At 41.5% G+C, this 27,404-nt stretch overlaps 2 protein-coding genes across 2 annotated transcripts in view; both read right to left on the bottom strand.

Annotated features, from left to right (window-relative positions):
- Positions 1-317: 317 nt before the first annotated feature.
- LOC139339935 (complement C3-like) lies at positions 318-19,602 on the bottom strand. Its single transcript, XM_070975400.1, has 43 exons — positions 19,508-19,602; positions 18,465-18,663; positions 18,117-18,279; positions 17,732-17,826; positions 16,886-16,974; positions 16,227-16,309; positions 16,029-16,116; positions 15,721-15,823; positions 14,864-14,984; positions 13,935-14,050; positions 13,654-13,800; positions 12,600-12,699; positions 12,381-12,475; positions 12,055-12,246; positions 11,790-11,945; positions 11,184-11,313; positions 10,341-10,409; positions 9,393-9,590; positions 9,145-9,262; positions 8,928-9,016; positions 8,608-8,747; positions 7,714-7,926; positions 7,380-7,443; positions 7,121-7,210; positions 6,794-6,997; positions 6,562-6,637; positions 6,053-6,212; positions 5,794-5,889; positions 5,233-5,383; positions 5,002-5,087; positions 4,513-4,590; positions 4,264-4,419; positions 4,048-4,110; positions 3,857-3,938; positions 3,661-3,709; positions 3,118-3,208; positions 2,806-2,895; positions 2,603-2,720; positions 2,250-2,339; positions 1,732-1,824; positions 1,016-1,099; positions 622-766; positions 318-459 (listed from the first exon to the last, which is right to left on the bottom strand). Exons 1-43 carry the CDS (start codon positions 19,600-19,602, stop codon positions 318-320), a joined length of 5,007 nt encoding a protein of 1,668 aa, XP_070831501.1.
- A 1,418-nt stretch (positions 19,603-21,020) lies between these two features.
- LOC139339943 (complement C3-like) overlaps positions 21,021-27,404 on the bottom strand; it is a 30,775-nt gene continuing 24,391 nt past the window's right edge. The window contains exons 36-41 of the mRNA XM_070975410.1: positions 27,230-27,332; positions 26,801-26,890; positions 23,291-23,383; positions 23,073-23,156; positions 21,363-21,507; positions 21,021-21,159 (exon numbers count right to left, since the gene is read on the bottom strand). Of these exons, the coding sequence (XP_070831511.1) occupies positions 21,021-21,159; positions 21,363-21,507; positions 23,073-23,156; positions 23,291-23,383; positions 26,801-26,890; positions 27,230-27,332 (654 nt within the window). The remainder of the gene's footprint in view (positions 21,160-21,362; positions 21,508-23,072; positions 23,157-23,290; positions 23,384-26,800; positions 26,891-27,229; positions 27,333-27,404) is intronic.

Below are 27,404 nucleotides of genomic sequence, written 5' to 3'. Positions count from 1 at the left end.
TTTCTTCTTCTTTGCCCCTTGCCTGCCCCATTTTTCATTTAACCTCCTTGTTGTTTTAATATTGTTCTTGTTCAGTAATGTTTAAGGAGAAACCCTCATTAATTTAACATTAACTGTTTGTGCCTCTCATGCCTCTCCAAACAATCCAGATTAAAAGAAAAAAAGTTTGTTGCACAATAAGAAAAAGATTTTACTCCAGACTCTCAAAATACATTTGAGTTTTCAAATGCAAACAAAGATGATAAGCAGAAATTTTATCTGATTTTGTTACATGGAAAAAAATATTTGAAAAGGACATTTCATTCCCTTCAGTTTCTCTACTGCTGACATCCAAAGAGTCTGTACTGTTGGACCATCGCCTCCATGCCAACACAGGTAGCGTTGTATTTCTCTATTTTGCATTCAGCTTCTGTGGGCCAGTACTCAAGCCAGGTTTTCTCAGAGAGTACATACTGATACCTGAGGAGAGCAAAGTGAAAAACACATTGGGTCGTGGTGTGGCCGGTTACCTGTAACATGTTGAAATGACTCAAACAGGGATGACCAGAAAGCAAACGTCATCACCACGTGTAAATGTTTAAATGCTCACAAAACCACCTGACACACACACAGCGAACTCACGATTGGCTCTGTTGATCTCTGTAAATATCTTTGGATGCACCCATGATAAGGTAGGTTTTCCCTGTTCTCAGATCTAAAGCCGCTCTGCAGTGCCGGTAACTGAGGAATGCGCGTTGTTTTCCTTGAGGACCCACGTCATTATTTCCTGTGATTAAAGTAAAGGAGAAGACAGAGACAGGCTTAAAGGGAAACCATGGAAAACCACACTTGCTGCTTGTGTTTCCTGCGCAACTGGACCGCAAATTTTTTCTGTCACCTGTGGGGAGATCTGAAGTGCCCATACAATTCAGAGAGGAAAATAAATGTGATGAGTCAGCTTTGAGGTGTTTTAGGGAAAGCATCTGGGGAAAGCAAAGTATTGGGAGTTCAAGGTTGAAATGAAATAAATACTCGCCTTCTTTGATGACTTCCAGGACCCGCACTGTGTAAATGTCAGTGGACAAGCCATCTGTAAACTCTTGCAGTCTCACTTTGTACACTGGGGACACACAAGTTGAGAATCAAGAGGTATTGAAGAGGAAGGTGAGATTTGCCCTCTAATATCAGCTGTTTTCAACAAAGAGGTTGAGGAAATTTTCTGTGTGCCAGTTGGGTTGATGGCAGCATTCACAGTGCTAAAAGGACTTTAGGTCTATGGCAGTTTTTTGATATTAAGTAGGAGAGGTATTTTGTCCTTGCTGCTTTAACAGGATCCTGGTATGGAACCAGATCATTTTGACACATCTCATAGGAGATTTGTAGCCTTGCAGCCAGGAGGATGGCAGCCAAGACTGAGATTTGCATGTACCTTTTCTGGCCTTAAGAGGAGAAACAGCATCAAGAGATACAAAAGTGATCACATTTGTGGGTTGTGCAGGCCGAAGCGGAGGCTGAGGATGGCTGAAGCGTTGGTAAAAGAAGGGATAAGACCAGAGAGAAAAACCCGCTTCCCACGTTCATTAAGATAATCGAGGAGCCTGGTAAAATCACACTTTAAAACCTTGGATCGGCAGTCAGATGTTGTTACAGCTGACAGATTATGATGATTAAGATGCTGCTGTCTTATCCAGGAGGCTGGGGCATGTCTCCTGGATATTTTCAACCTCAGCACATACACAAACAAACTCTTACCATAATCTATTTTGCTCTTCACTAGAGTCTCACAGGCCTTAGCAGTGCGCTCGTCATTGCTGACGTTGCCCTTCTTCTGCAAGCTGCAGTTCTCTGGAAGTACACAAGAGTAAACATGCACCTGAGGACATGATTAAATGCAGAAGCAGATGTGGATGCATGTGTGTGTGTGTGTGTGTGTGTGTGTGTGTGTGTGTGTGTGTGTGTGTGTGTGTGTGTGTGTGTGTGTGTGTGTGGATGAATTGATGGGTGAAATCAACTGTATCTAAGTCACAATTTAATTACTGTATGTTAGTGACTTATTCTTCAGCCCTACCTGCTGCTCTAATCCCTCAGGATCCTGTAGATGCTCTTTGCTTCTGACAATAACATTAAAGTCAATTATGCTGCATGACGTCTCCTTCACCAGAGCTTAAGACAGGCAAACAACCCCATACAAGTGCAATCCCCAAATCTATACCAACATATGGTTTATATTTTCAGATGTGAGCTCATCAGTGACACATCATCTCGTTTACCTTCAGCACACGTGCATACATCATTTCTACAGAGCCGCAGTAGCTGCCCATCTGTCCTCTCTGGATGGTAGAACTTTGTACAGCGTGTTTCTGCGTAAAGAGAGAAAAGATATTGGCAAAGTATTTTGTTGGTGGGATTGTAGCATATTTGAAAATATACATTGTGTATCTGGAAAATGTAATAAGGCCTTGTTATCCACACTGCCACATTCACTGAAATCTACTGGTAAAAAATAATTCTCCTTTGAGCTCAAAAGTGGCAAAGTGTGTGTGTGTGTGTGTGTGTGTGTGTGTGTGTGTGTGTCACAGACAGAGGCAGCATACAGCATGTTTCTGGGGCTCTTGAGACTCACCGTTACTGTATGGACGGTTGTTGTGTTCATAGACAGACACAGCAGCTGGCTGTAAGACGCCCACTTTCAGCTTCTGGTGGATCCTGAAAATGATCTCTTCTGGTCGTCTGTGAGAAACCTGTGGAGGGACGGAAAGCAAAGGTGAGACAGAGAGAAAGCATAAAGGTGGGAAAAGGTGGGAAACAATAACAATGATGACTTACCGTATCCAGGTAGATGATGAGGGAACCTCTCTCTGACTCAGCAGTGTTTACGCTATATTTCGAAATAGTGCGGGCACGTCCTTTGGACAGCTACATATACATACACACACACACACACACACACACACACACACACACACACACACACACACACACACACACACACACACACACACACACACACACACAGAGTTTGTATGTTCGTCTCCAAACATTAAAACTCATCTTTGAGCTATTGCGTGCGTGTGTGTGTGTGTGTGTGTGTGTGTGTGTGTGTGTGTGTGTGTGTGTGTGTGTGTGTGTGTGTCTCACTAAGCTCAGGTCATTTGTGTTAACAGTGAAGCCAGTTAACAAGCCGATATCCAGCACTGTCATGCTTGCGTTGCGATCCCTGTCCTTAAACCTGCACAGACAGTGGACAGGATAATCAAAATGAGTAAGAAATGCAAGTTTTCATATTAAAAAGCATGACTGGTCAATCAGTTGACAAAAAATCATTTTGTGGTTACTTCTTTTGTCCAACTGCTGTTTCCAACTCCTTAAAATGCTCAGAAAAATAAAAATCTAACATGATAACAGAGCAAACTGCTCAGGAAGACTGTGTGATTCTATTTATAGCTCCAGACCGGCTACCGAATGGTTTGTTACTCACCGATATGTTCAAACATGCAAACAAATGTTGAAAATAAGTGACCACAATAACATTTGTTGTCTTTGAAGAAGGAGAAATGAAGTGATTGCAGACACCAAAAAAAGTGATGAGAAAATCAGAGACACAGGTTACAAAGTGGTGACACTGAAAAACAACAGCAGAACAGTCAGAGTCTGTTGGTCAGACGTCTTCAATGCACTCACAAAATCTCTATTCTCATCTTGTATATCTTCTCATCCTCATCCAGTTTCTCTGGAGGAACAAGACATGAGACATGAGATAATACAGTCTTTTATTATTAAAAAATGGCAGAAGCATGGACAGACAGCAAACAATGATATAAAATAGACTAAAACAATCAAACAAACAGATAAAATGCAACACATGAAGACAAATGACCTGGCAGGAGCTGCACTGACATGTTGAACTTCTGACAGTCACTTTCCTTTTCTTTAGGCAGAGCGTAATACAGCGACACCATCTGTCACACGGATGAAAATGCATGTCCACACAAGGTTAAAAAAACGCTTTTGGTTTCATTTGAGATTCAAAAAGGCGACAAAAATTAATGTATAAAATATCTTGCTTACTGTCACTGTTGCTTCTCCTCTGCCCGTGGCAGTCACTCTCACATTGTGGTTTATATCTTTGATCTGTGGGAGTGAAAATAAAAACAATAATAACAGGAATGATGATATTAATGAGCCATTGTGTGCGTGCGTGCGTGCGTGCGTGCGTGCGTGCGTGCGTGCGTGCGTGCGTGCGTGCGTGCGTGCGTGCGTGCGTGTGTGTGTGTGTTCTCTCACTTTCGATGTTCTTGTGGCAAAGTGGTTTTCGCTGTTGAAGTTGTACTTCTCAGGCTTTGACCTGCCTGGCAACAAGATGTCCACATTGAGATTGTACTCTGGTTCTTTAGGACTGACCCAGAACTCAGCTACAGCCTGGTACACCATGAGGGTGGCCTGGAGGGGAGAAAAGAAAATGGTCTGAGGCCAGACTACTGAAAAAAACAAGCTAGAAGGAGCTAGAGAAAGAGAGTAAGAGGTGTGCATTACCTGAGTTGATCCATAGCCTGCACTCTCTCTCCGCTGCAGGTTGAACCATCTGACAATAGGTCTGGCTTCTTCAAAGGCCTTTATTAACAGAAGGCAACGTTTTTACATCATCAGCGTGATAATAGACAAAAATGTGTTATTGCTGTTTTAGCACAGAAACATAATTTCCATAATTAATGGTTAGACTCCATGCCAGTTTCTAAGGCACACCTTGGATAACTGGACCTCTTTTTCCCATTGTGGCACAATATTTGCAAGAAGAGCAAGACAAATGCTCCTAGTTTTATACACACACACACACACACACACACACACACACACACACACACACACACACACACACACACACACAGTCGGGAAAATGCCCGTCTTCACCAGCCTTCTATTCTTTTGTGTGGTGCCATCAAAGATGACTCTCCTGAATGCTTTTTCATAGCATGGCATGTCAGTGACACATACTGTACATACAGATAAGTGGGACATGCTCACCGTGGCCTTGACCAGAGCCAGAAGAGCGTAAGCTGTGGCCTCCAGCGTGTAAACACGTCCCATAGGTGCCTGCCAGTGGGACAAATCTAAGAAAAGCACAGCCAATGACAAGCCAGGATGTACTGCAGTGAACAAACAAGACTATTTCTACATATAATTTCTACTTCAGTATCACTATTCATCAATGTTCTGTTTCTGGATATGCTCATGAGCATTGCAGTGTGAAGAAACCTGGGGAAGCAAACTTGAAGAGGATATCCAGGTTCAGTTTGTTTTCATTGGCCAGTGCATATGATGCCATCGCAACAGCATATGGGTTAGTGAGGGTGGGCAGACGCTTCTCCAGGTAGGCCACTGCTTTGTTTATACTGCCTGGAAGACTCTGGACCGACAGAAAGGAAGGAAGGAGGACAAGGGGAGAACAGATGGATATCTGGGATTTCACAACAAAATCATAAAGATTACAGTGATATTATCCACTGGAAGTGCTGGGGCCTGTCGCAGTATGTACTGGTAGAGAGGCAGGCGCAAAATGGACAAATCCCCAGTCTATCACAGGACTAACCCTATATTAACAGTTAAATTCACTCTGATTTTGAGTGACCAAATTCAGTAAGGTGAGAAAATAATACTCAATCTGATGAAGTGGAAAATCACTGCGGCAACAATTAATACAGGAGGGGTACTCTTATCTTAGACCTATTAGTCCCTTCTTTCACCTCCTGTGCTGTACCAGTTACTACTGGGGTGCAGGGTTGGTAAATGAAAAAACATTTTACAGAGATAACTCACATTGACAGTGGCAGCACATAATGGGCGTGACTCCTGCATAGCTATGAGGCAGAAGGCCGTCATGGAGGCATCTGAATCTATGCCTTGCACGTCACCCTGCACATGCACACACAAATATGTCAGTCCAATCATTATCGTTGCTGTAATCATAATTAAACATCAGTTTACTCATAGATGATAGCCAGTGACATGTAATACTGATACAGTCTTTTGTTTAACATCAAGTTGAAGACGTTGTTATTGGAATCAGTGCACGCACAATCATTTCTCTGTGGGACACCCTTCCAACTTCTTTAAACAGGCCGCCAGGATGTTGTGTTTTCAGAATCAGAAACCTGACAGCGTCACAGATGACGTTGCTTGGCACTGCTACCAGATTGTTGGCCATCGCGAACACTTTGACAACATAAGCTGTCAGCCTTAGAGGGGAGAGGAGAGGAGAGGAGAGGAGAGGAGAGGAGAGGAGAGGAGAGGAGGGGAGGGGAGGGGAGAGGAGAGGAGGGGAGGGGAGAGGAGAGGAGAGGAGAGGAGAGGAGAGGAGAGGAGAGGAGGGGAGGGGAGAGGAGAGGAGAGGAGAGGAGAGGAGAGGAGAGGAGAGGAGAGGAGAGGAGAGGAGAGGAGAGGAGAGGAGAGGAGTGGAGAGGAGAGGAGTAATGGCTTTCATTTATTTGCACATGAAATACACCCATTCTCACATAACCAAAATGTAAAAGAAAGGAGGATGTGCCAGCATTTATGTATGAGTTCATGCATGTTTGCAGGCCTCACCAGGTGCTACTTTGCTGTTCAATGTGCACAGCAAAAGACCCGTCACTTTTACGGTGGACAAGCTCATTCAGGAAACCTACATAAACCAAACATACAACCTTTTTACTGACTGCCATTCGACTCTGTACTTACATCACTTCTGCAAAAGTCAGTAAGCTTCATTTCTTACACACAGTGGCTGTCAGTAAATTTTCTAGTATCTGGGCTCACAAATGCGTTTGTGTGAGCTCACCAGTCTTGATGTGTTGGAGGGCGTCTTTACGTATGTCAATGTCAGCAAGTTGCCACTGGGTGGTTTTGTCCAAATAGGTGGTTGCAATGACAGACAGGGTCATGTGGATCATATTCTCCTCTCCACAGCCTGAGGGCTGATAGATTAGACTATGCATTGATTCCCCATTAATTTCATTCTTCAGCTTGTTTGCTTGCTCTCTTCCTGCAAACATTTCCACAACAAATGAGGTCATAATTTGCCACTAAGAAGAACAGTAACACTTTACATTAATGCAGAGCTAATTCTACAGGTGCTTTACCACAGACCACACCATAAACATCTCACCTGTCACAGAGATCTGTGTGCTGGTCGGCGTGTTTGGAAGAAAATCTCTCGGAACAATTCCACTGTTGATGATTTCTACCTGTTTACCATCTGAAAGGTTGAAAGGTTGCAGGTTTTGGGATTAATTCACAAATAATAAACAGACACAGTTTTTGGTAATGTATCTATGTAATTAACAGCCAGTAAATTAAAATCTTGAAAAGGATGACTAAATTAATGTGTTTTGTCCACACTACAGCTGCTTAATGAGTAGACTCACCTACACCTATTTTTACTGGGTCAAGAGTTACAGTCATAGGAGATTTTATCAGGACACCTTCAGGCTGCAGAAACAACAGCGAGGACAAACATGAGGAATCACAACTATTTTCTGGGAAGCTTTATCCACTTTAAAATGAGGGGAAATTTACAGAAACCAATCAAATCAAATCGACTGTATGACTCAACAGTGTGTCTGGCTTAGTGAATACAGAGAGTCTTGCTGTATTTTGATGGCTGCACATAGTTAATGTACAGAATGAGGCTTTCATACATTATCATGTGACTGTGGACAATGGAGAAAAAGCCCAGTACATGGAGTTTAAATCTCTTACCACCACCCGCAGCATCTTCATGATTCCATCATTGAGAAACGAGTCCTTAACAGCTGCTTTGACCTCAATGCGGAATTGTCCTTCCCTCGTGGGAATAACGATGAATGGTACAGATCGTGTTGTTTGGCGCCCAATTTTAACCTGCTGCCGATATTTCCCACGCTTAGAAGCTGCACTGCACAAGTTTGCCTCCTCAATCAGATCCACAAGCACCTTGAAAACAGGACAAAGATGAAATAGACTGAGGTATGTGTAGGTGATCAAAGATGAAGACCCCCCCACCAAACTACAGTCCTAAACCTAAGCAAGTATGTTTGTTGCCTAAGCCTAACCAAACAGTGACCGTTTCACAACAGTGATCAAGTGTTTTTTATTAAACACTTATTATGTTTTTTATTCTCAGTAAGTTTTATTTTGAAAGTCTAAATGTACATTTCACATTTATCATTGTTAACTTGACCGCAGATAGTTGGAAGTGTAAGATCACTGACAGAACTACAGTCCTTCCAGGGGGTCCCTGAACGCAGCACTCATGCAGCAGTTACGTGTCATGATGACATGCATCATGGCAGCTGTCAACAAAGCATAAGTAGTTGCAGAGCGTGGCACTTTCCAAGAGAAATGGACAGACAACTGTTTTTTTGTCAGAGTAAAAGTCTACCCAGTGTGATTAAGTTAGTTTGTGGGGACGAGCTCAAAGTGATGAAAACGGCCTCAAGAGTCAAGAGTCACTACAGCTTGAAGCACAACAGTTACAGTCATCACATGAGAGGTTAGTGTGATACATGTGCTCAGTAATTTAGTATGGCCCTCAAAGAATATTGTATAAAGTGAAATGTCCCTTGATAGGAAAGCGGTTCTCCGCCCGGGTTTACTTGAATGACCCAGACTTACGGTGGCAGGATCAGGGCTGTAGTTATAGAGAACTGCTTTAACTTCTATCTGCTCCCCTCGGACAGCAGCGTAAGGCAGCCTGAGATCAATGAAGAAGTCCTTCCGGACAATCACCTCTAATGGTTCGGCCACACAGATACCTTAAAGAAAAAAAGAAACAAACAAACAAGGCATGAAACTTAGCAAAGAAAAAAAGGGGCAGCTGAGTGAAGGACAGACCAAAGAAAACAGAGAGAGACGGTACAATGTAGTGTGGGCTCTTGGTTTTGAGGTTACAAGAACAACTAAAACACAACACATTTTAGTCGCTGAATCCTCACCGTGAGTTCTGGACAGACTGATGCCAGTGAACTGCCAAGTTGTGATTGAGTCTTGCAAAGGAATATCTCTCTGCACCGACGTGGTGTCACTGAAAAATAGAAAAATGTTAACACCTTGAGAGCAAACAGGCAAGTTATCAGTTTATTTTGTGTGTGTGTGTGTGTGTGTGTGTGTGTGTGTGTGTGTGTGTGTGTGTGCATGTTTCTATTGATTCACCAGTTCGGTTTTCCCTCGGGGCAAGGAGGAAGTTTGATATCTGACCACAGCCAACTCTCAGGGAACTTGGTCCGAGAAACAATTTCATTGGTGTCCATGTAACTGTCATCCTCCTCACCTTGAGTGTCATTAAAAAGATTATTATTTTTCAGTTGGAGGCCATGATAGGATTGTTTTCTAACTACCAGCATGACCATGTATAGTAACCACTCAGGGCTTCCCTTCATCCCTTCATCCCCATCTCTTACTGCGAGCCAGTTGGAGACTGTCCTTCTTCCTGTCAGCTCGCTGGCTTTCCATTTCTTTGCAGCAGTGCAGGAAGGCCTCAACACAGGCCGCGCCATCCACGATGTACTCGCTGCGCCTCTCACAGCCGTATGATAACGGGATCTCCCTTATGCCATCCAAACAACAGTCACGTTGCAGTTGGTCTTCATATTGACCAGCTGGGAAGAAAGATGGTTGTGGAGGAGAGACAGAGAGGAGAAGGTGTGGAGTACAAGCAGTGTTGTCAGACTGGCCTGAGCAAAAGTAGCTTAATCAGAGGCTGAAACCTGCTCAGTTGCTAAAAAGTAGGCCGATTTTGAACGTGCATTTAGGATAAGGTTATTACAAAAGGCCTGAAGGGGCTACAAATGAGATATTATGTCCTGCAAATGAGATATTATGTAGTATGGGGGAGGTAAACTTAGGTTTTGGATGACATTGCTTCAAAAAATGTTTTTTCACTTTTTGTTTCAGGGCTTTTTGGGTTTTGGGTTATATATACATATAAAAACAAAAATAATCTGTCCTATGGCCTCAGAGGATAACATGAGTTTTTCAGAAAATGTACATACACTAAATATTAAAAGTTTTCACTCAAATGAACAGATGTAGTCTTATCACAGATCTATGACAGAATAATAATTAGAAATATGAAAGTTTCGACTTTGGAAAAAGGAAAAACAGAAAAAAAAAATGGAAAGAAATAAGAAACCCACCAAAGAACAAGAAAGGAGGAAGCCCTCTCCCACAGAATAACTGCAGCAGTGTGAAGAAAGAGACTTTAAAAATAGTTCGAGCTCACTTTCTGGAAAGTTTGGAAAGGCAACAATATAAGATATTCAACAACAAACATTTTGGAGATCCTGAACTGTGTGACAGAAGATGACTGAATATGTGGTTACTGAGCAGTTTAGAGCTGTGGATCTTACCTAAGCTGGTTGTGGCATCCATCACAGCAGTGTTTCGTTTCCTCCTGCTGGGCGCCTGACATCTCAATTCTAGAAACCCAACAGAGACTAGATATGTAACAGAAGCCACAAAGTCTGGACTTGGACTTGATTGTTGCAGGATATAACTGATGTTCAGAGGTGAATGCTGTGGTGCTCATAGCATTAAATGTACCTTTAGAAAAATAAACAGTGAACTGACCCTTTAAGATCTACTGTAGTACTTAAACCTGCAATGACTGATAGTTTGGCCACTTGAGGGCAGGGTAAACACATTGCCACCATATAGGAACCTATGACGATATGGTGAAGTCGTCAGCGACTGTTGCTTATGTAGCAGACATCAAACAGCATCAGCATGTTTTTGGGGTCGTCCAGTGTTCACTCTCTGCTCTGATTCGTCCCCATTAATTCCTGAGGGAAACATCAGGCTCTTTCGTCTCTTAAGGCTCCACCATGTTCACCAGCTACTTGCTATATTTGGTTATTTGGTGCTGGGTAGGTAGTGTACAGTGGGATTTTATGCTTTCATTAAAAAAGGCTGCCCACTACTCCAAACAACCCAGGTGAGCAGGATGAGAGTGAACTAAAAAGTTGCAGGTAGCAAAACCTAAACATGTATAAGCAATTCTAATACACTGTGGTCAGATAGTTATGTACAGTAACATACAGTATATGAGTCATAGGTAGTCCAAGAGTATCAGAATAAAGCTACATCATTTGCCCAACTTTGGATTTTCTTGCTCCAAACAATAAGGCAATTGGAGGGAGTGAGATCTGTGGTAGGATGGAAAAGATTGAGACTGGAGACTGAATTAGTGTCACCTTGTCTGTAGGGAGTCCCAGAAGCTGTGTTGGACTCAAACAACAGCCCTGCATCGTAGAACACACCCATACTGTCCTCCCCTCCACCTGCTGTGCAGCCTGTGTCATATGTGTCCACCATGTCCCACACCTGAGCAGAGGGGAGTCATGGACACACAGAAAGGAGACAAGGCGCAAAGTTATGCCACATGTGAAGGAAGAGCATGTTATCCATTAATTGCAGCAATCCTTAGCTCCCCCACATGTTGAAGCATTCCTGAGCAACACACTGAATCCTAAACTGTGCCTTGCATTTTTAGATCCTCTGCCATTGGTGTGTATGTGCATGGGTGAATCAGAGGCAAAACTTTAAGTAGGTTTGAACTAAAGCATGAAAGAAATGTAGTACATTTAAGTTAAACGGCATATCTGATATGACTTTAGGAACATTTACTTATGCTGGACACACACACACTGCAGGACAAACAAAGGCTGACACACTTGTACACAGTGTGCGTTTTAGAGTGTATTAATCTGCACTTGAAATACTCAGAAGTAAAAATATGAGCTTTTTAAATACACCCCTTTCAAATGTTTTCAAAGATAAATGTGAAATAAAGAAACTGCCTTTTTCTGGTTGAGGCGGTGCTTGTTGTTTAGGAGGAAGACGCCTTTGTCAACTGCTACCAGTCCCACCGTGGCCCCCGGATCTCCTGTGACCCTCAGGCGAAACATCTTGCGAGGCTCATAGGATGAAGCAGGTACTAATGATTCCAGCTTCAACTAAAGGAGGAGGCACACTTTGTGAAAAATATAAAAAACTTTATCCCCTTGTGTTGGGGTGTATTGTTTGCCTTCTTAAACTCAGCGACGTCAGTGTTGTGTGTCTCACCGAGCCCATGCAGGAGTCCTTGACATCCACCCAAACAGAGTCTGACACCACTTCATTGGCATTTGTATGGTAGTAGGCTATGAGGCGGAACGATGGCAGCATATATTTGGCAATGGTGAATATCATGGATATCAGCACTTGACCTTTCGTCGTGTAACGGGCATATTTCACCAGCTGACCTCTGCTCAGGACCTGGGGACAAAGATTTGAACATCAGTTCTTATCTGACATGCATGCACACTGTACTTCACAATTTGAGGAAAGGAACCATAACACTCAAGCGTGTACACAAACGCACACATAAACAGGTGCAAAACATCTCTCACCAGGCATGTGATGTCATTTTGTGTATCATCAGGCCTGTTGAGGTGGAGGTTGATTTTCAGGTTTTCTCCTAATGTGGCTTCAGCTGTATCCACACCTGCAATAACAACCTCCCAATTAGCAAAAATAGTGATAGACATTAACAAAATAAATCTTGCATGGTGAAAGCACTGCCACTACCACCACCATCACAAACTATCTGATATTATTTCAGCATGTACCGATGTGGATGTAACTGTTGCTGCTCGTTTTATATGGGAGAGCAGTCAGGTTGGCTGATGCTTGCCTTTCAGGTGAAATACCAGGAACACTGGTCTTTGCCTACAATTAAACACACAGGTAAGCAAATACATACACAGTTATATAAAGTTGCTATAGAAGTTGCTATCCATGGCCGAGCTTGGCTGTGCCCACACATGGACACACACACACACACACACACACACACACACACACACACACACACACACACACACACACACACACACACACACACACACAGCTTCAAGTCATTACCTTGACATCATACAAAGAAAAGTGGCATGTCTGTAAAACAGCCACCATAAGTCTTGAGGTTAGCTGTCCCACTACCCCTGTTCTCTGTATCTAAACATTTTCCCCAGAAGCCTCTATACAGTTACTAATTACTAATTATGTTCACAGGAAGGAGAAAGCACACCAGTTCCCTATAAAAGGAGTTGGACAAAGCATCACTCATCAGTCAAGAGAAGCCCACCACTTCCTCACTTTACACAGAGAGGTTCTTCTGGACTCCCTTATCAGAGAACTGGGGGTTATTGGACAAGTTACCTCAAGGTATCTTTCAAACACTTGTTTCTGTTTCTCTGTGTCTGCACTCCCCACAGCATCTTTCAATGAGAGCCTATGTCCAGGACAGTGTGTGTTATACAACCTCACAAAGCTTAAAGGTGAGCCTCAGCTCGCGACAGCACATCTCTCTTTGATAGTCACACCTCATAAAAGGGGCCAAAACATCGCCATTCCTCAGGTGGAAATCAGAGGGAGCCCAACTGGGGTTTTTAGGCATTTAGTGGTGCAAGCCATATTGACTGTCCCCACAATCCAGTGGGAGAGATGCTGCTCAGTGATGGCCTTAGTATGTGGCTGAGCCTATGACACAAACAGCTGATTGGAAAAGGCTCTACTGAGCTGCAGTAGTCACAATGTATTTCTTGGGCTGCTGCACGCATTGCCTACATTTGCGCTAAAAATACAAACATAAATGAATACAGTTTGGCAATTCTCAACACTTACTGTGACGATCAGTGGATTAGAATTTTCCTCTGTGTTGATGGAAAGCCTTGCCATGCCATTGGCTGAAGTGCGGCCTTGCACGTCACCTGGATTCACCACCACTTGGACGCCTTGTGCTGGAGTGCCATCAGGATTCAAAACTTCAACCTTCAACGCACACACATACATACATATTTCCCATGTGATTGGTTGGGGTTGGTGAAATTCAGAAGCGATGAATTATGTATCTGAAAGAGTTTAACCTTCCTTTCATTTCAAACACGTGTAAGTTTACACTTTACCGCAACATCAAAAGACATTCCTGGCTTGAAATATCCGGATGTTCTCTTGAAGAGGATGGTGTACGGAGAAGTGACAATCTTGATCCCTCTTAACTCGGCCTCCACCATTTCACTACCTGTGCACACGCACACAAACTGATTATCGCATGCAAGCATTTTCACTTCTCTTCCTTCTGGTCTTGTTTAACAAATGGAACTAAAAAGAGACAGTTAAGTTAATTGCAGAAATTAAACAGCTTAGAAACTCTGTTTGGATATGATGTCTTTGCCTTCTTTTCTTGTTCATTGCTCCAGCTGATTAAGTATGATTCAGATATTTCCAAAGACACTGAACTCACACGCATGCACGCACAAATAAAGTCCATTAGATGATATATTTTTAGTAGCCTATACTTAAATGAATGTTTGAAACACATTATTTTTAGTGCTAAATTTCAGTGACAACATTTTTGTGCAATCCCTCTATGGCTCATGTGAGGCTGTACATTAGGCACATGTTGGGGTACCATTGAAGCCATTAATGCTACATACTACACACACACACACACACACACACACACACACACACACACGTTGTGTTTTTATTACTTGTGGGGACATTACATAGACTTACATTCATTCCCTGGAGCCTTACCCTAACCATAACCACTATTTGCCTATTCCTAACCCTGTACCTAATCTAACCTTACCTAACCCATAACCCTATCCTCAGTCTGCACCCTAAAATTTAATGATTTACATTAAGGGGACACGCATTTTGTCACCATATGGCAGGTGGGTCCCCACAATGAGACTATGTAAACAGATTTTTGTCCCCACAACATGATAAATACCAGGTCTCTCTCTCTCTCTCTCTCTCTCTCTCTCTCTCACACACACACACACACACACACACACACACACACACACACACATTCGCCCTTTCTTACCGCTCTCCGTCAGCACACCGACAGCCACAAAAATGGAACTCCCCACCAGGTCGTCGATGTTAGGGAAGGTCTGCATGATGTGCTCTCTCTTCAGTTTTACCTCTCCAGTACCACCCGTGATCTATTGTGACAGAATTTTAAAATGCTTTACTAAATTTACTGGCAGACTTTGGACCACTGATTAAAGATCAAGCTGAGGTTTGTGCTTGTCTTTGCATGTGTTGTGGTAGAGTTGAGACTGATCTAATCCAATATCGGTATCGGGTGTTGATACTGGCGCGCTTCACTTATCGGATATCTCACTGATGACACTGATCCACATGCTGATCCAGCTGATCCTGATCTCAGTCTACCTATTGTTAACTTATTTGTTAGGCTTCATGATAGTATAGATATTCATTTCTCTACACAGTTCTTGCAGTTCCTAATTTCAAATTGGATTTGTTTTGTTTTTTCAAAACATTAAAGGACTCGCCATAGAAATTTACACACCTACACCACCACTTAACCTGCAGTTCAAATAAACAAGACACATTTAAACAGCACATACATTTCTATTTAATACAGGCTCATGTAAACTTACACATACTACTAACAACAACAACTACAATCATCATCATCATCATCATCATTATCATAAAGAAAAGAGCTCTGGTATCAGTGTCATTATCAGTATGGGCAGATTCAATCTGTGTCTGAATCTGATCAGAACAAAAAATCTGGATCTGTGCTTCTCTAGTTTAATGCACACAAAAGAGAAACAGTGAGGAAGAGAGAAAATACTTCAAAGATGAAATGTCTAATCAGCTGACTGATAAAAGGACAGTGGTGGAGCAAATGTGTGACCAGGCACTAACCTGCACTCTCTGAAGAGAGCTGGGAAGGCTCCTTTTATTGCGTTCATGCATAACCCCAAATACCGCGTAGGCTGACCCATCCACCTCTTCCCCAAACAGATACCTAAAACCACAAGCAACGTCATTGTTTACGTCACAATAAGCTTAAGCAGAGATTACAAAATTGTGCATTGTTAAAATGTAAGCACAAAAAAAAAACACCCTGACATCTAGACAGAAAGAAACCCCCCAAAAGCCCCTCTGCTTCATCAATGCACAGATCAAACCTGATCTGTGGATCCAAAAAAAACCCATAAACTTTCACATACGTAGCTTTGATGTTGACCTTGAGCTCTTGACTGTCCACGTAGAAGAAGGGGTTCTCAAGCATAAGTTTCACCTCAAAGCTGGGTAGTACTGAAAAAAATGAAATTCATTCTACTGGGCATCCAATCAGGTAGAAGATACCAGTGCAATCTGTTTCTAACAGAGGTGAACAGGAAAAGACGACCTCCGCTCTGTCTCACCGTATTCTTTGACCTCGAACTCTGCACTGAAGTTCTGCTGTGGTTTGTTGTGGAATCTCGCCACCACCTTCCACAGTCCGAGACTACAGACATGTGCGTGCGCACGCACACACACACACACACACACACACACACACACACACACACGTATGTCTTAGAAAGATACAACTCACACTTGGTGATGCCGACTTTTTCTCCAGCACCACCATGCTGATGTTGGTGGGTATAGAATGAAATGACTCAATCAGCTATTGGATGGATTGCAATGTTATTGAGAAAACACATTCATATCCTTCTCAGCATTAAGTAACAAGCTTGGTGAACCCATGGCTTTCCATCTATCATCATCATCATCAGCTTTCTTTAGTACTTTTGGACTTTTGACATTTCCATCAGCCTCATCTGTACTTTGTTTTTAGTGCTAACTAGTAAATGTTAGTTCACTAAGAGGATAAAGCAAGATGTGAAGTTAACATTACACCTGCTAAATATGTTAGCATTGTCACTGTTAGCATGTTAGCATGCTGAGCCTCACAGAGCCACTAGCATGGCTGTGGACTTTTATTGTTGTTAATGCAATACAAGTGAATTCACCTATGTATGTAAAATGGGAAAATAACAACTAAACAAAAGTGTATAAAACTTTAATAAAAACTTACCTGACAATTTCAGCGAGTTTGTAATCTCCAGAGTGCATCCCCGACTTCAGCGACACTGGATCAAGTGGTAAAATGATACCTTCAGGGGTCTAAAATAAGGTACAATTCAACAAAAGTTAACAGTAAACCTCGCCACTTTGCAAATTCATTCATTAATTTCTTGCTACATTTTTAACAAATCCTCAAGTAATTATCTTTCCTCTACATCCTCTTTGACACTTAGCTACGAAGCTATTTTCATGGGCTTCCTGTTGAGGGAGAAGCTGCATTCATCTGATGAGCTTAACTAGAGGGAGACATGCATATCTCTGCAGTGAGTGGTGGTCAGATGTTACTAGATATTAAAATGAAACCAAACGCAGAAACAAGCTTCAGAGAATGTGTTCTTAGCTTTGCAAGCAGCATGGCTCTCAGGATGACAATCAGTGTTACCAGATTGGACTGACATAAAGTGGCCCAATCAGAGCCAAGAACCCACCCAAAGGAAACAAAAAGTTTTTAATTCTACTAAATAGTGCTAAACAACAGGCGTCCTAAAAAAGGACTGTGAGCAGGACATTTGTGGTTTGGAGAAATGTTAATATGTCCTTGACTTTGATTTGGCGCCATCATCTGGTCAAAATTTCAATTCATTTTAAACACTAGCAGCATACTGAAATTAGCATTTATCTCAAAGCACCACTACGTGCAGTATCACAGAACTGCTGGCATGAGTGTGGACTCTTAGTCTGGTTGTAATTATTTTAAAAGCATGAAGGAGACAAAGGTGAAAGCATTGAAATTATCTAAAAATGAAGTTCTACAGCATAACATTCATGTCTGTGCTTAAAGATAAAAACACGATACCACAATGTCAATGGCGATAGAAGCATCAGCTCGGGTTTCATTATCTCTCTCCACAGGCTCCATGCGAGACGTCACTGCGAACATCCTATAATGAACTGAAAGAAAGACATTATTTTTCCTGTTAAGGGTTGAAGGAGGGTGCATCTGATCCATTCATATGGTTGTTTCCAACTTTTCCACATCTTTACAGTACTGCCATTCACTCTGGACATAAGAATACTACCATCAATCAGTTTAATTCTCTCTTCAGTGCCATACTTAACACTCCAAATGACTCATACAGCTTATATAAATAGAAGGCATTCTAGAAATAAAATGACAATCAGGACAGACGTATTCTAACAATGGTAGGTGTTGTGTTTCCATGCAGTGACACTGGGCACACCTTTGCTGTTGGGGGTGTAGAGGGTTTTGTCGGTCTGGATGTAGATGTACCCAGACTGGAAGGACACTAAGACAGGCTTCTCCAGTTCTGCATCAGGGAACTGAGCTTTCAGGTACACATACTGGTTTATGTTGGGATCCTTACTGAAGTCACGGGCAGGGATCTGAAACCAGTATGTAGTGACACAAGCTGTGCGTGAGGAGCAGGACGAGGCATACAATGTGCATTTATAGGTGCTAAATTTTTGGAGCCATAACAGACAACCATGTCTTTAGATGAGAAGATAAATTCAGGCTTTTGTAATAAAACCATATAACAGGAACATATAGTACAGGATTTCTACAATACCCTAATTTGTCCAAAGTTCTGGAATCTTGTTGCACTGCTGAGGATCACAGATGTGGACGCCAGCCGTTTTGATTTGGTTGGAAAGGACAATACGCTGATTTCGACCTTGATGTCATTATCATCGGTGCAGTCTTGACACTCCACAAAGATGTTTTCTGGTGTTTCTACTCGCAACACATTGGGGGCAGACATCACCTTCCTGAAGAGCAGCAAAAGAGGAGAAATATTAAGAATATAGTCACTGTACAGTAAGAGCTATATGTTGTTTAGGATGTACCAAGCTACTGATAAATATAATTACTGAGTTTATGTTGTTTTACTTTTCTCAGTTGTTTGAGTGTGTTAAAGGTTTGGTTTGCAAAAACATCATATTTGCTCAGATAAGGATCTTCTGCTCCAATATCGACTTCACACATAATGAGTGATCTATTGATTATCTTGACCAAAAGCCAATCCTGTTTCCGTAAAACATGTCATCATGGTTCTGGACTATGTTTGCTCTGTATGAAGTAATGCATCACTGTGCAAATTCAAAGCAAGATTTTGGTGCATTTACTGGCATCATTTAAAGGACCATTGCACCTTGATTTATGTTACAAAAATCATTACAATCTCAAAACATTAGATACAACTGTCGTGTCCATTTAGACTGTACAGGACAAACCTTTCTTTGAGGTGAAACGCTCGGTCAAAAAACCTTCAAAACATGTTTCAAATTAAATAAGTTCTTTGCTTCTACAAACATGTCATTTCTCTTTCTCATTGCTTAAACCAACAAGAGACTAATGTGTAAGGAATTGCGTCCAATGAATTTATTTCTTTCGCTCATCATTGAGATTGACAGTCGCACAGTAGTGAGTTAAATTTTCACTTAAGCCAACCTAACAGTGTTCACCACAAACTCATGTTGCTGAGTAGCGTGCACAGCATGCATGCAGGCAGCACAGACATTTTCCTCTTTCTGTCTCTTTCCTTTAACCTCCTCTGCCTCTTTCAGCAGACGTTCAAGGAACAGTGTGAAAAGCTCAAGCAGGTCTACTTACAATGGGGATCCATCAGCCAGAGAAGTCAGAGAGGAAAAGACCAGTGAGGCCAACAGCCAGAGCTGAGTCAAGCACATTCTTCTGCCTGATCCCATATCTGCTGTGACTGTAGACTCCAGCTCTGCAGCACTCTGCTTTTATGCACTTTGCTCCCCCCTCCTGCACCTTTACTTTTCCCAACTGCTGTGACATCCGGTTAAAGTCAAGGTAACTAAACAACTAAGGTGAACTCTGCATTCCTTGGTTGCCGGGAACTGGTTTGAATAAAATGTCAGCTGGACTGGAGGACCACATTAATCCCTGTGCTTTAATTAGCAAATTTCCTGTTTCCTTGCACACAATGTTTGGTCTACCTTTTCATATCCAAAGCACAATGGTTGGAGCTTTTGTCACTATTTCAAAGTACTCTGTCTACATATACCAGCATATTGCATTGTGATCCCTCCAACATTCAAAACCAGGCTGCCACACGTGAGACACTTGACATAATCAGATTTATTTTCCAGATATAGTGAAATATCCAGCTGGCAAAATTCAAACCGTGCTCATCTTCTCCCTGATGTCTTTTGTCTTATAACTTTAGCTGCAAAACCTTGACTTACAGTTGAACTAGTATCACTGGGCTTTATGGGCTGTGCTCTCTGCTGCCACACTTCGCTCAGATGACTGACTGACAGAAGTAAACACACTGTAGCCGACAAGCTGTGGACAGACGGTATTTTGTCAGCAGTGATATTGAAGAGCAGACTGAAATGAGATTTGCTGACAGGATATGTTGTTTAACATGCTGCAGTTAGTTCAGGACTGTCTCATTCACTGCATGGGAAAACATCCCAGCCGATTCCCACAGAAAGCTGTGTGCCGCATTTTAACAGAGGTGGGGCGGTTCAGCAGCCTCTTATCCTTAAACTCTTTTCTCTTGTAAAAGTAAGAATAAATGTCACCACTAGTTTAGATTCAGACATGACAAGGTTTACAACATAGTTTATCCAAGAGAAAAACTTGGGGTTTTTTTTTGTTTGTTTGTTTTTTTTTAACCTTTGGCCTTATTCAGCAGTTTGAGGGCATCCATTAAAGGTGTAATCTCACCTTTACACCTGATCATTCCTCACAGTTGGAGCCATTTACAGCACCTTTGTGCAGTTTTTTTTTTTTTTTTCAATCTGACTTCTAACACAAAACACAAAAAAGTAAGACATTTAGCATGTGACGATGAAAATGTAATTTGTGTGTCTAGCATGGTGAAGCTTTACTTTAAGATACTCTCACATGAAACTAGCTATTCAGCTGACAGTAGAGTAAACACAGAGTAGCATTTTCTGCCCATGAGTATAACAGCTGTTGGAGAGTGATGTCAGCTACATGAACCTCAATATAAGACGCCGACCATAAAGACACTTTAATTTTAATCAACAAAATACATCCCATATGTCATTTTATTCAATGTTTTACATAATAAGAATAAAGCAAAATAAAAGCAATTAAAAACAGCATTTCATTATCATCAGTTTCATTAATTCAGACATTCGAAGATTGTGTGCCTGACCAGCTCCTTCATGCCTAAACAGGTTGATCTGTGTTTCTTAGTCTGACACTCAGCTGCTGTAGGCCAGTACTCGATCCAGGTGCTCTCACCAAGTTTATAGCGATACCTAAGGAGAGCAAAGTTCAAAACACATTGTTCAAAGGCCATGTCTATAATCCACTCTATAATCTATCACGTTGGAATTAAAAAATGGAAATATGCATGCTTATGTGAATGCACGCACACACACACACACACACACACACACACACACACACACACACACACACACACACACACACACACACACACAAAGAAAAACAAACTCACGATTGTCTCTTTTCATCTCTGATAATATCTTTTGATGCGCCCATGATAAGGTAAGTTTTGCCTCTTCTCAGATCTAAAGTTGCTCTGCAGTGTGGAAAACTGAGGAACGTGCACAGTTTTCCGTGAAGACCCATATCATAAGTTCCTGTAATTAAAATATACAGCATGAGGAGAGAATACAGGAGAAAGTCATTAACTACACAACAGGTTTCAAACAGGAGCATTACTGTTAATTTACTGCATTACTCGCAAACACGTTCTACATCAAGTCATAAATGGGTACGAACTTTCCTGTCTGTCTGAAAACACAATCTAGGAAATTGTTATGTCACTCTTTTTTTTTTTAAAGAAATTACTCTCAGGAAAATTTAAAATAGACAGTACAAATACCATAATTTCTCAAATAGTGACTGTGACCTTTATCTACCTCAACTGTAGAAGGTAACAGGCCTTTAGTTGAAGCTTGTATTAGAGGCAGGCTTTTATCTCCAATTCCCTCTATTTGATAAATATAACTCCCCACATTTAGCATGAAGTCTCATTTTGATCCACTTCCTTTTGCCCTGTTGAAGTTCCAGCATTATGCTGCTAAAACAAACTCAGCATTTCCTGAAGCATTTCAATAAACAGAAGCACATTTCTCAATGAGGCTTTTATTGTGAAAAATGTGCAGGAATGTGCTGTGGAAAACTCAAGAAGTTGCAAGATTTCCATATGGAAAGTGAAACATAGTTACTGTCATCTTGTGGTGATTGTGCAGAACTACAAATTACAGTTTGAGACATTAACTGATCTGGTTTCAGGCGTTAGTTTAGTTAAGTATTCTCATATTTTCCTGCCTCTGTGATTGATACAAGTTTATGGGAAGTACTTTGTGGTGCTCATGGTGAGGGCATTAACAGTCTCCCTCACTGTATAATGGACTGAATCCACTTTTGTGTGGAGAATATTCCTCAAGGAAAAAAGAGGGTCTTTAGATGAGGAAACAAACAGGAGTATGTGCAGGGGGAGCTGAGGATGAGGATCAGGGAGGGAAAAAACAGCCACAGGAGGAATGTGGAGGATCACTGTGAGCAGAACAGCATGAGTGGAGTCTCTATCTGCAAGGAACCCAACTCCAAGCCTGTACGGGGCCAAAAGTTGGTGAATGATGTAAACTTTTTCTTCAGTAGATTTTATCATCATCAGACCCTCCCCCTGTCCATCTCCTGTCCAATGCCATACCCCCCAAAACTCCAGCACACAGCGCCCCTGCCTCATTCTGACCCTCAGAGCTCAGGAGCAGAACAGTTTTTCTCATTGCTCTTGTTATGTTCTCTCATCTTGCTGTATTTTTACTTTTGTTATTATCATATTCTGCTTTTTCTTCTGATACTTCTTACTATTGCCTTTGCTGCTGTAACACTGCAAATTTCCCTGCTGTGGGATTGGTTAAGGATTACATTATCTATTAGATTAAAATGAGAGTTGCATGAGATGTACAGGCAGGAAAGGAGTGTGATTAAAGCTTGACAGTAAAATTCATGTCAAAACCACTGATAAGGTAAGATAACACTGCCGTAGAGCCCAGGTTATACTGAGGCTATAACATAAAACTATAATATATAGCTAAATATAATATTGAAAATATAATTTTCTGCTCGCCTTGAAACACCACAGGGAAAAATGGATGGAAAATGATCATACAGGGAAGAGGAGATTAATACCCACCGTCCTTAAAGACTTCCACTATCCGTGCCTTGTACATGTCAGTGGACAAACTGTCTGTAAATTCTTCCACTCTGACTTTGTACACTGAAAGGAGACAAGTTGTAGATTGTTAGCTCACTTGCTTTCTTTCTCACCCATTCATTCTTTCTCTTTTTCTCGCATGCGCGTTCACACACATACACATATGCACACACACGTGCACGCACACGCACTCTTACCAAAATCTATTTGGCTGATCGGTGTGGTCTCATCAGCTTTAGCTATGCGCTCATCATCGCTAATCTTGCCCTTCCTTTGCATACCACAGGTCCCTGGAAATACAGAGTGAGCACAAAGTAAATATGCAGCTGATGCCTCAAATGAACAACTGAACATGTCTGTATGTATGTGTGCGTGTAGCTGTTGTTACAGCATGCTTAGCATGTGTTTCTGTCTTTTGTTCAGTGTTTTTATAAAACTTCAGACTAAGCGACTGTTCCTGTCCAGTCAGCAGAGTCCAACATTTTTTGACTTTGTTTAAGGGCACTACACGGTGCATAAATCTTACACGTGGCATAGGGACATTCAAATAAAATGGCATTGGGTAAATGCGGTGCACTGTATAATGGGTATGCCCCCTTGCCCACACTAGTGGCTTTGGCCATTTGGTCAAGTGTCATTAGGGGGTCCTGCAGTTTTTGAGTATTTCGACTGTGTTGTCATAAACTTAGTAAGGCCTCTGATAGTTATTGGGCTAACATGCCTTTATATCTAGGGACACATTGCATGAGTGTGTGCATCTCCAGTTCTTGCATGCCCAGACAGGTAGGTCTGTGTTCCTCAGTCTGGCACTCAGCGTCTGTGGGCCAGTACTCGATCCAGGTTCTCTCACCGAGTAAATACCAAGACCTGAGAAGAGCAAAGTGAAAAACCCTTTGATTCTTCATGTGGCCAGGTATTAGAGGTATTGGAGTTAAATTGTAAAACTAAGTAGAAATATCATAGATATCTCACTGCCTCTAAAGGTTTGTGCCATTAAAATGACAATGGTAATAATTTCCCTGTATTATTGAGGAACAATACCACTTCAAATAAGACATAATGTGACCATACGTGATTTGCTCAATAACAGCATATGCAGCAATAGAAGGCAGGGAAAGGGAAACAGTAAAAGTGTTTAAATGTTAAGAGTATTATAAGAGGGACACCACACACACACACACACACACACACACACACACACACACACACACACACACACACACACACACACACAGAGCAAACTCACGATTGGCTCTGGTCATCTTTGATAATTTCTTTGGCTGAGCCCATGATCAGGTAGGTTTTGCCTGTTCTCAGATCTAAAGACTCTCTGCAGTGTGGAAAAGTGAGGAATGTCCGCAGTTTACCTTGAAGACCCACATCAGAACTTCCTGAAATGGAAATATAAGTAGCAGGAGAAGAGAAGAGCATCATTAACCACCAGACACCACAGGTGTCATAGTGTTCATGCTGCATTTCTCACAAACACATTCTCCACCAAGTCATGCATAAATGGGTAAGAACTTTTCTGTCCATCTGAAAACACAATCTAGGAGATTGTTATAGCATTTTTATGCCTCTTTAAGAAACATTACTTCAAGGAAAATGAATATAAATAGTTCAAAGGTTGGGCAAACTAAACGCCCACCGCCCTTACTGACTTCCCTTACCCCCTGTTGATGTGAATTGTTACTTCCTGTAATTATAACACAGCTTCGTGTGAGGCATTAAACGCTTTCTAACATACTCCTTGACATCTAGTGTATAGATGGGAAAGGATTTTTCTGTCTGCCTTGAAACTCCACAGGGAAAAATGGATGGAAAATGAAAGAGGAGATTAATACGTACCTTCTCTAATGACTTCCATGATCCGCACCGTGTACATGTCAGTGGACAAAGTGTCTGTAAATTCTTCCACTCTGACTCTGTACACTGAGAGAAGACAAGTTGCAGATTGTTAGTTCACTTGCTCTCTTTCTCACCCATTGGTTCTCTCTCAAACACGCACTCTTACCAAAATCTGTTCGACGGGTCTCTGTGATTTCAACAGCTTTAGCTAAGCGCGCATCACTGCTAATCCTGTCCTTTCTCTGCATAGGACACATCCCTGGAAACACAGAGTGAGCACAAAGTAAATGCACAACTGATGACTAAAATAATACATATGCATGTCTTTACATGTGTGTACATATGTGTGTGTAGCTGCTGTTATAACACATTTATTGGTGTTTCTATCTTTTGTTCACTGTTTTTATAAACAAATAAATGAACTGCTCCTGTCTAGTCAGCAGCACCTGACCCAAACTCTCAAGGCCCTGTGTCCAAAATCACTGCCTCAATCACTCGTTCAGTGCTCCCTGTGTAGTAGATAATTCATCTTTTTCTCTATGGTGGACAGTGAATTGAGACTTAATGATCAATAATCATGATTCTGAATCATCACCAAATGCTGCATAACTTTATTTTTTGCACCCATCAAATGAGATGCATTGCATGCTGGGATTGTTAATAGGAACAGTGTCCATGCCATGAGCACTTTTTCTGGTTGAATTGTGGAAATGTCTGAGGGCACTATACAGTGCTTAACTCTTTCAGATAAGATTGGACTTTATTGATCCCACACCGGAGAAATGTAGTCGTTACAGCAAGCTGGTTACAAAAAGCAGGCACAGTGGCTTGAAGAGGCCAAAATAAAAATATAGAAGTACACAAGATACAAAATAGAAAAAACAACTATGTAAATGTACATTTGTACAGATTATGAAACAACAGTAAATGCCAAAGAATCCTACTGCCATAAAAAAAGTACTGTTTCTGGTAGTTTTATGAGAAAACTAACTACTGACATGACATGTATTGTATTGTACATGTATTGCTTTAGAAAATACTACAGTACTTCAATAGCGTTACTGCACAGTTGAGAGAAATATACAACTAAGAAATTTAGAAATTGCACCAGGTGAAATGGATAAATGTGAGCAGATATTAGCATTAGAGCATATATTAGCCTTGAGCAGTAGTGCAAATCAGAAAAGGGTTTATGATGTAGAATTGAGAAGAGACCGCATCAATGCAGAGCCACTTTAAGTAATGCTGGAGTTAAACACTGACGGCTGTTGGGATGAAGGACCTTATACTGAGCATATGGACATTCAAATAAAATGACTATATAATGGGCAAGTCTCAGTGCCCACACTAGTGTTCTGGGGCATTTAGTTGGCGTGTCACCAAGGGGGTCTGGCAGTGGGCGCCGTCGTAATTCTACTGAGGCCTGACACTATTCTCTAACCCTGAGCTAACACTGAACCTGCATTTACATCCTGCACGAACCAAAGCAAACATCCTGCTCAGTGGGACATACATGCTGCTTATCTACCTCATTGTTTGCCACTGACTGCTAATTTCACTTATCTACTGTTCACTTTGACGTTTTTCTAATGTTATATTGACTTTTCATATTGAATTTATTTTTTTTTAGGACACGTCACCTGAATGATCTCTAAAGTCAAATAGAATGGCTACGATGTGCTTTCTTTTAATTAGTTGCATGTGTGTTAAAGGGGGCAAGACTGGTTTTTGACAGTTAACTGTGATTGAAATAACAAAAATTTATTTTTTTATTTTTTTTCATTTTTTTCATATGGCAATGATTATCGATCAACGCATCAAAACTGCCAAATGACAAATTGTAATTGTAACTGATTTACCGTCAGCACATCTGCATTCGTCTTTCGTACACAGTCTCGGTAGCTGTCCATGTCCTGCATATGGGTGGTAGAACCTCACACACTGCGTCTCTGCTATAGGGAAAAAAGACATTTACATTTAAAGTATTTTGTGTTGATTGATTACAGCACATCAGCAAATGTACATTAAATATCTTAAAAATGTTGTTAATATTAATTCATCTTAAGGATTGATGAAATCTAATAATTAAATAAGATTTTCATTTTGTTTATTTTATTTGCAGCAATACTAGTCATCTTCAGAGTAGATTATTTATTTGGGGCAATAAAGAAATTGTTAACTGACCAAGCTGAAAACACATCACTGACAAACAAAAGGCTTTGTGGTTCAGGCATGAGATTTCTGTCTGTCTGAGCTTGCACACATTTCTAAGAGTGGAGGAGACTCACGTCCATAGTATTCATAGACGGACACAGCGGCTGGTTGTAAGACGCCTACTCTCAGCTGCTGATGGATCCTAAAAGTGATCTCCTCTGGTCGTGTGTGAGAAATCTGTGGAGAGATGTCCAACAAGGGTGCAGTATGTGTATGTGTGTGTGTGTGTGTGTGTGCGTGTGTGTGTGT

Source organism: Chaetodon trifascialis, chromosome 2 (genome assembly GCF_039877785.1).
Source record: "Chaetodon trifascialis isolate fChaTrf1 chromosome 2, fChaTrf1.hap1, whole genome shotgun sequence".
Lineage (NCBI taxonomy): Eukaryota > Metazoa > Chordata > Actinopteri > Chaetodontiformes > Chaetodontidae > Chaetodon > Chaetodon trifascialis.
This window is presented reverse-complemented; position numbering and strand designations above follow the sequence as displayed.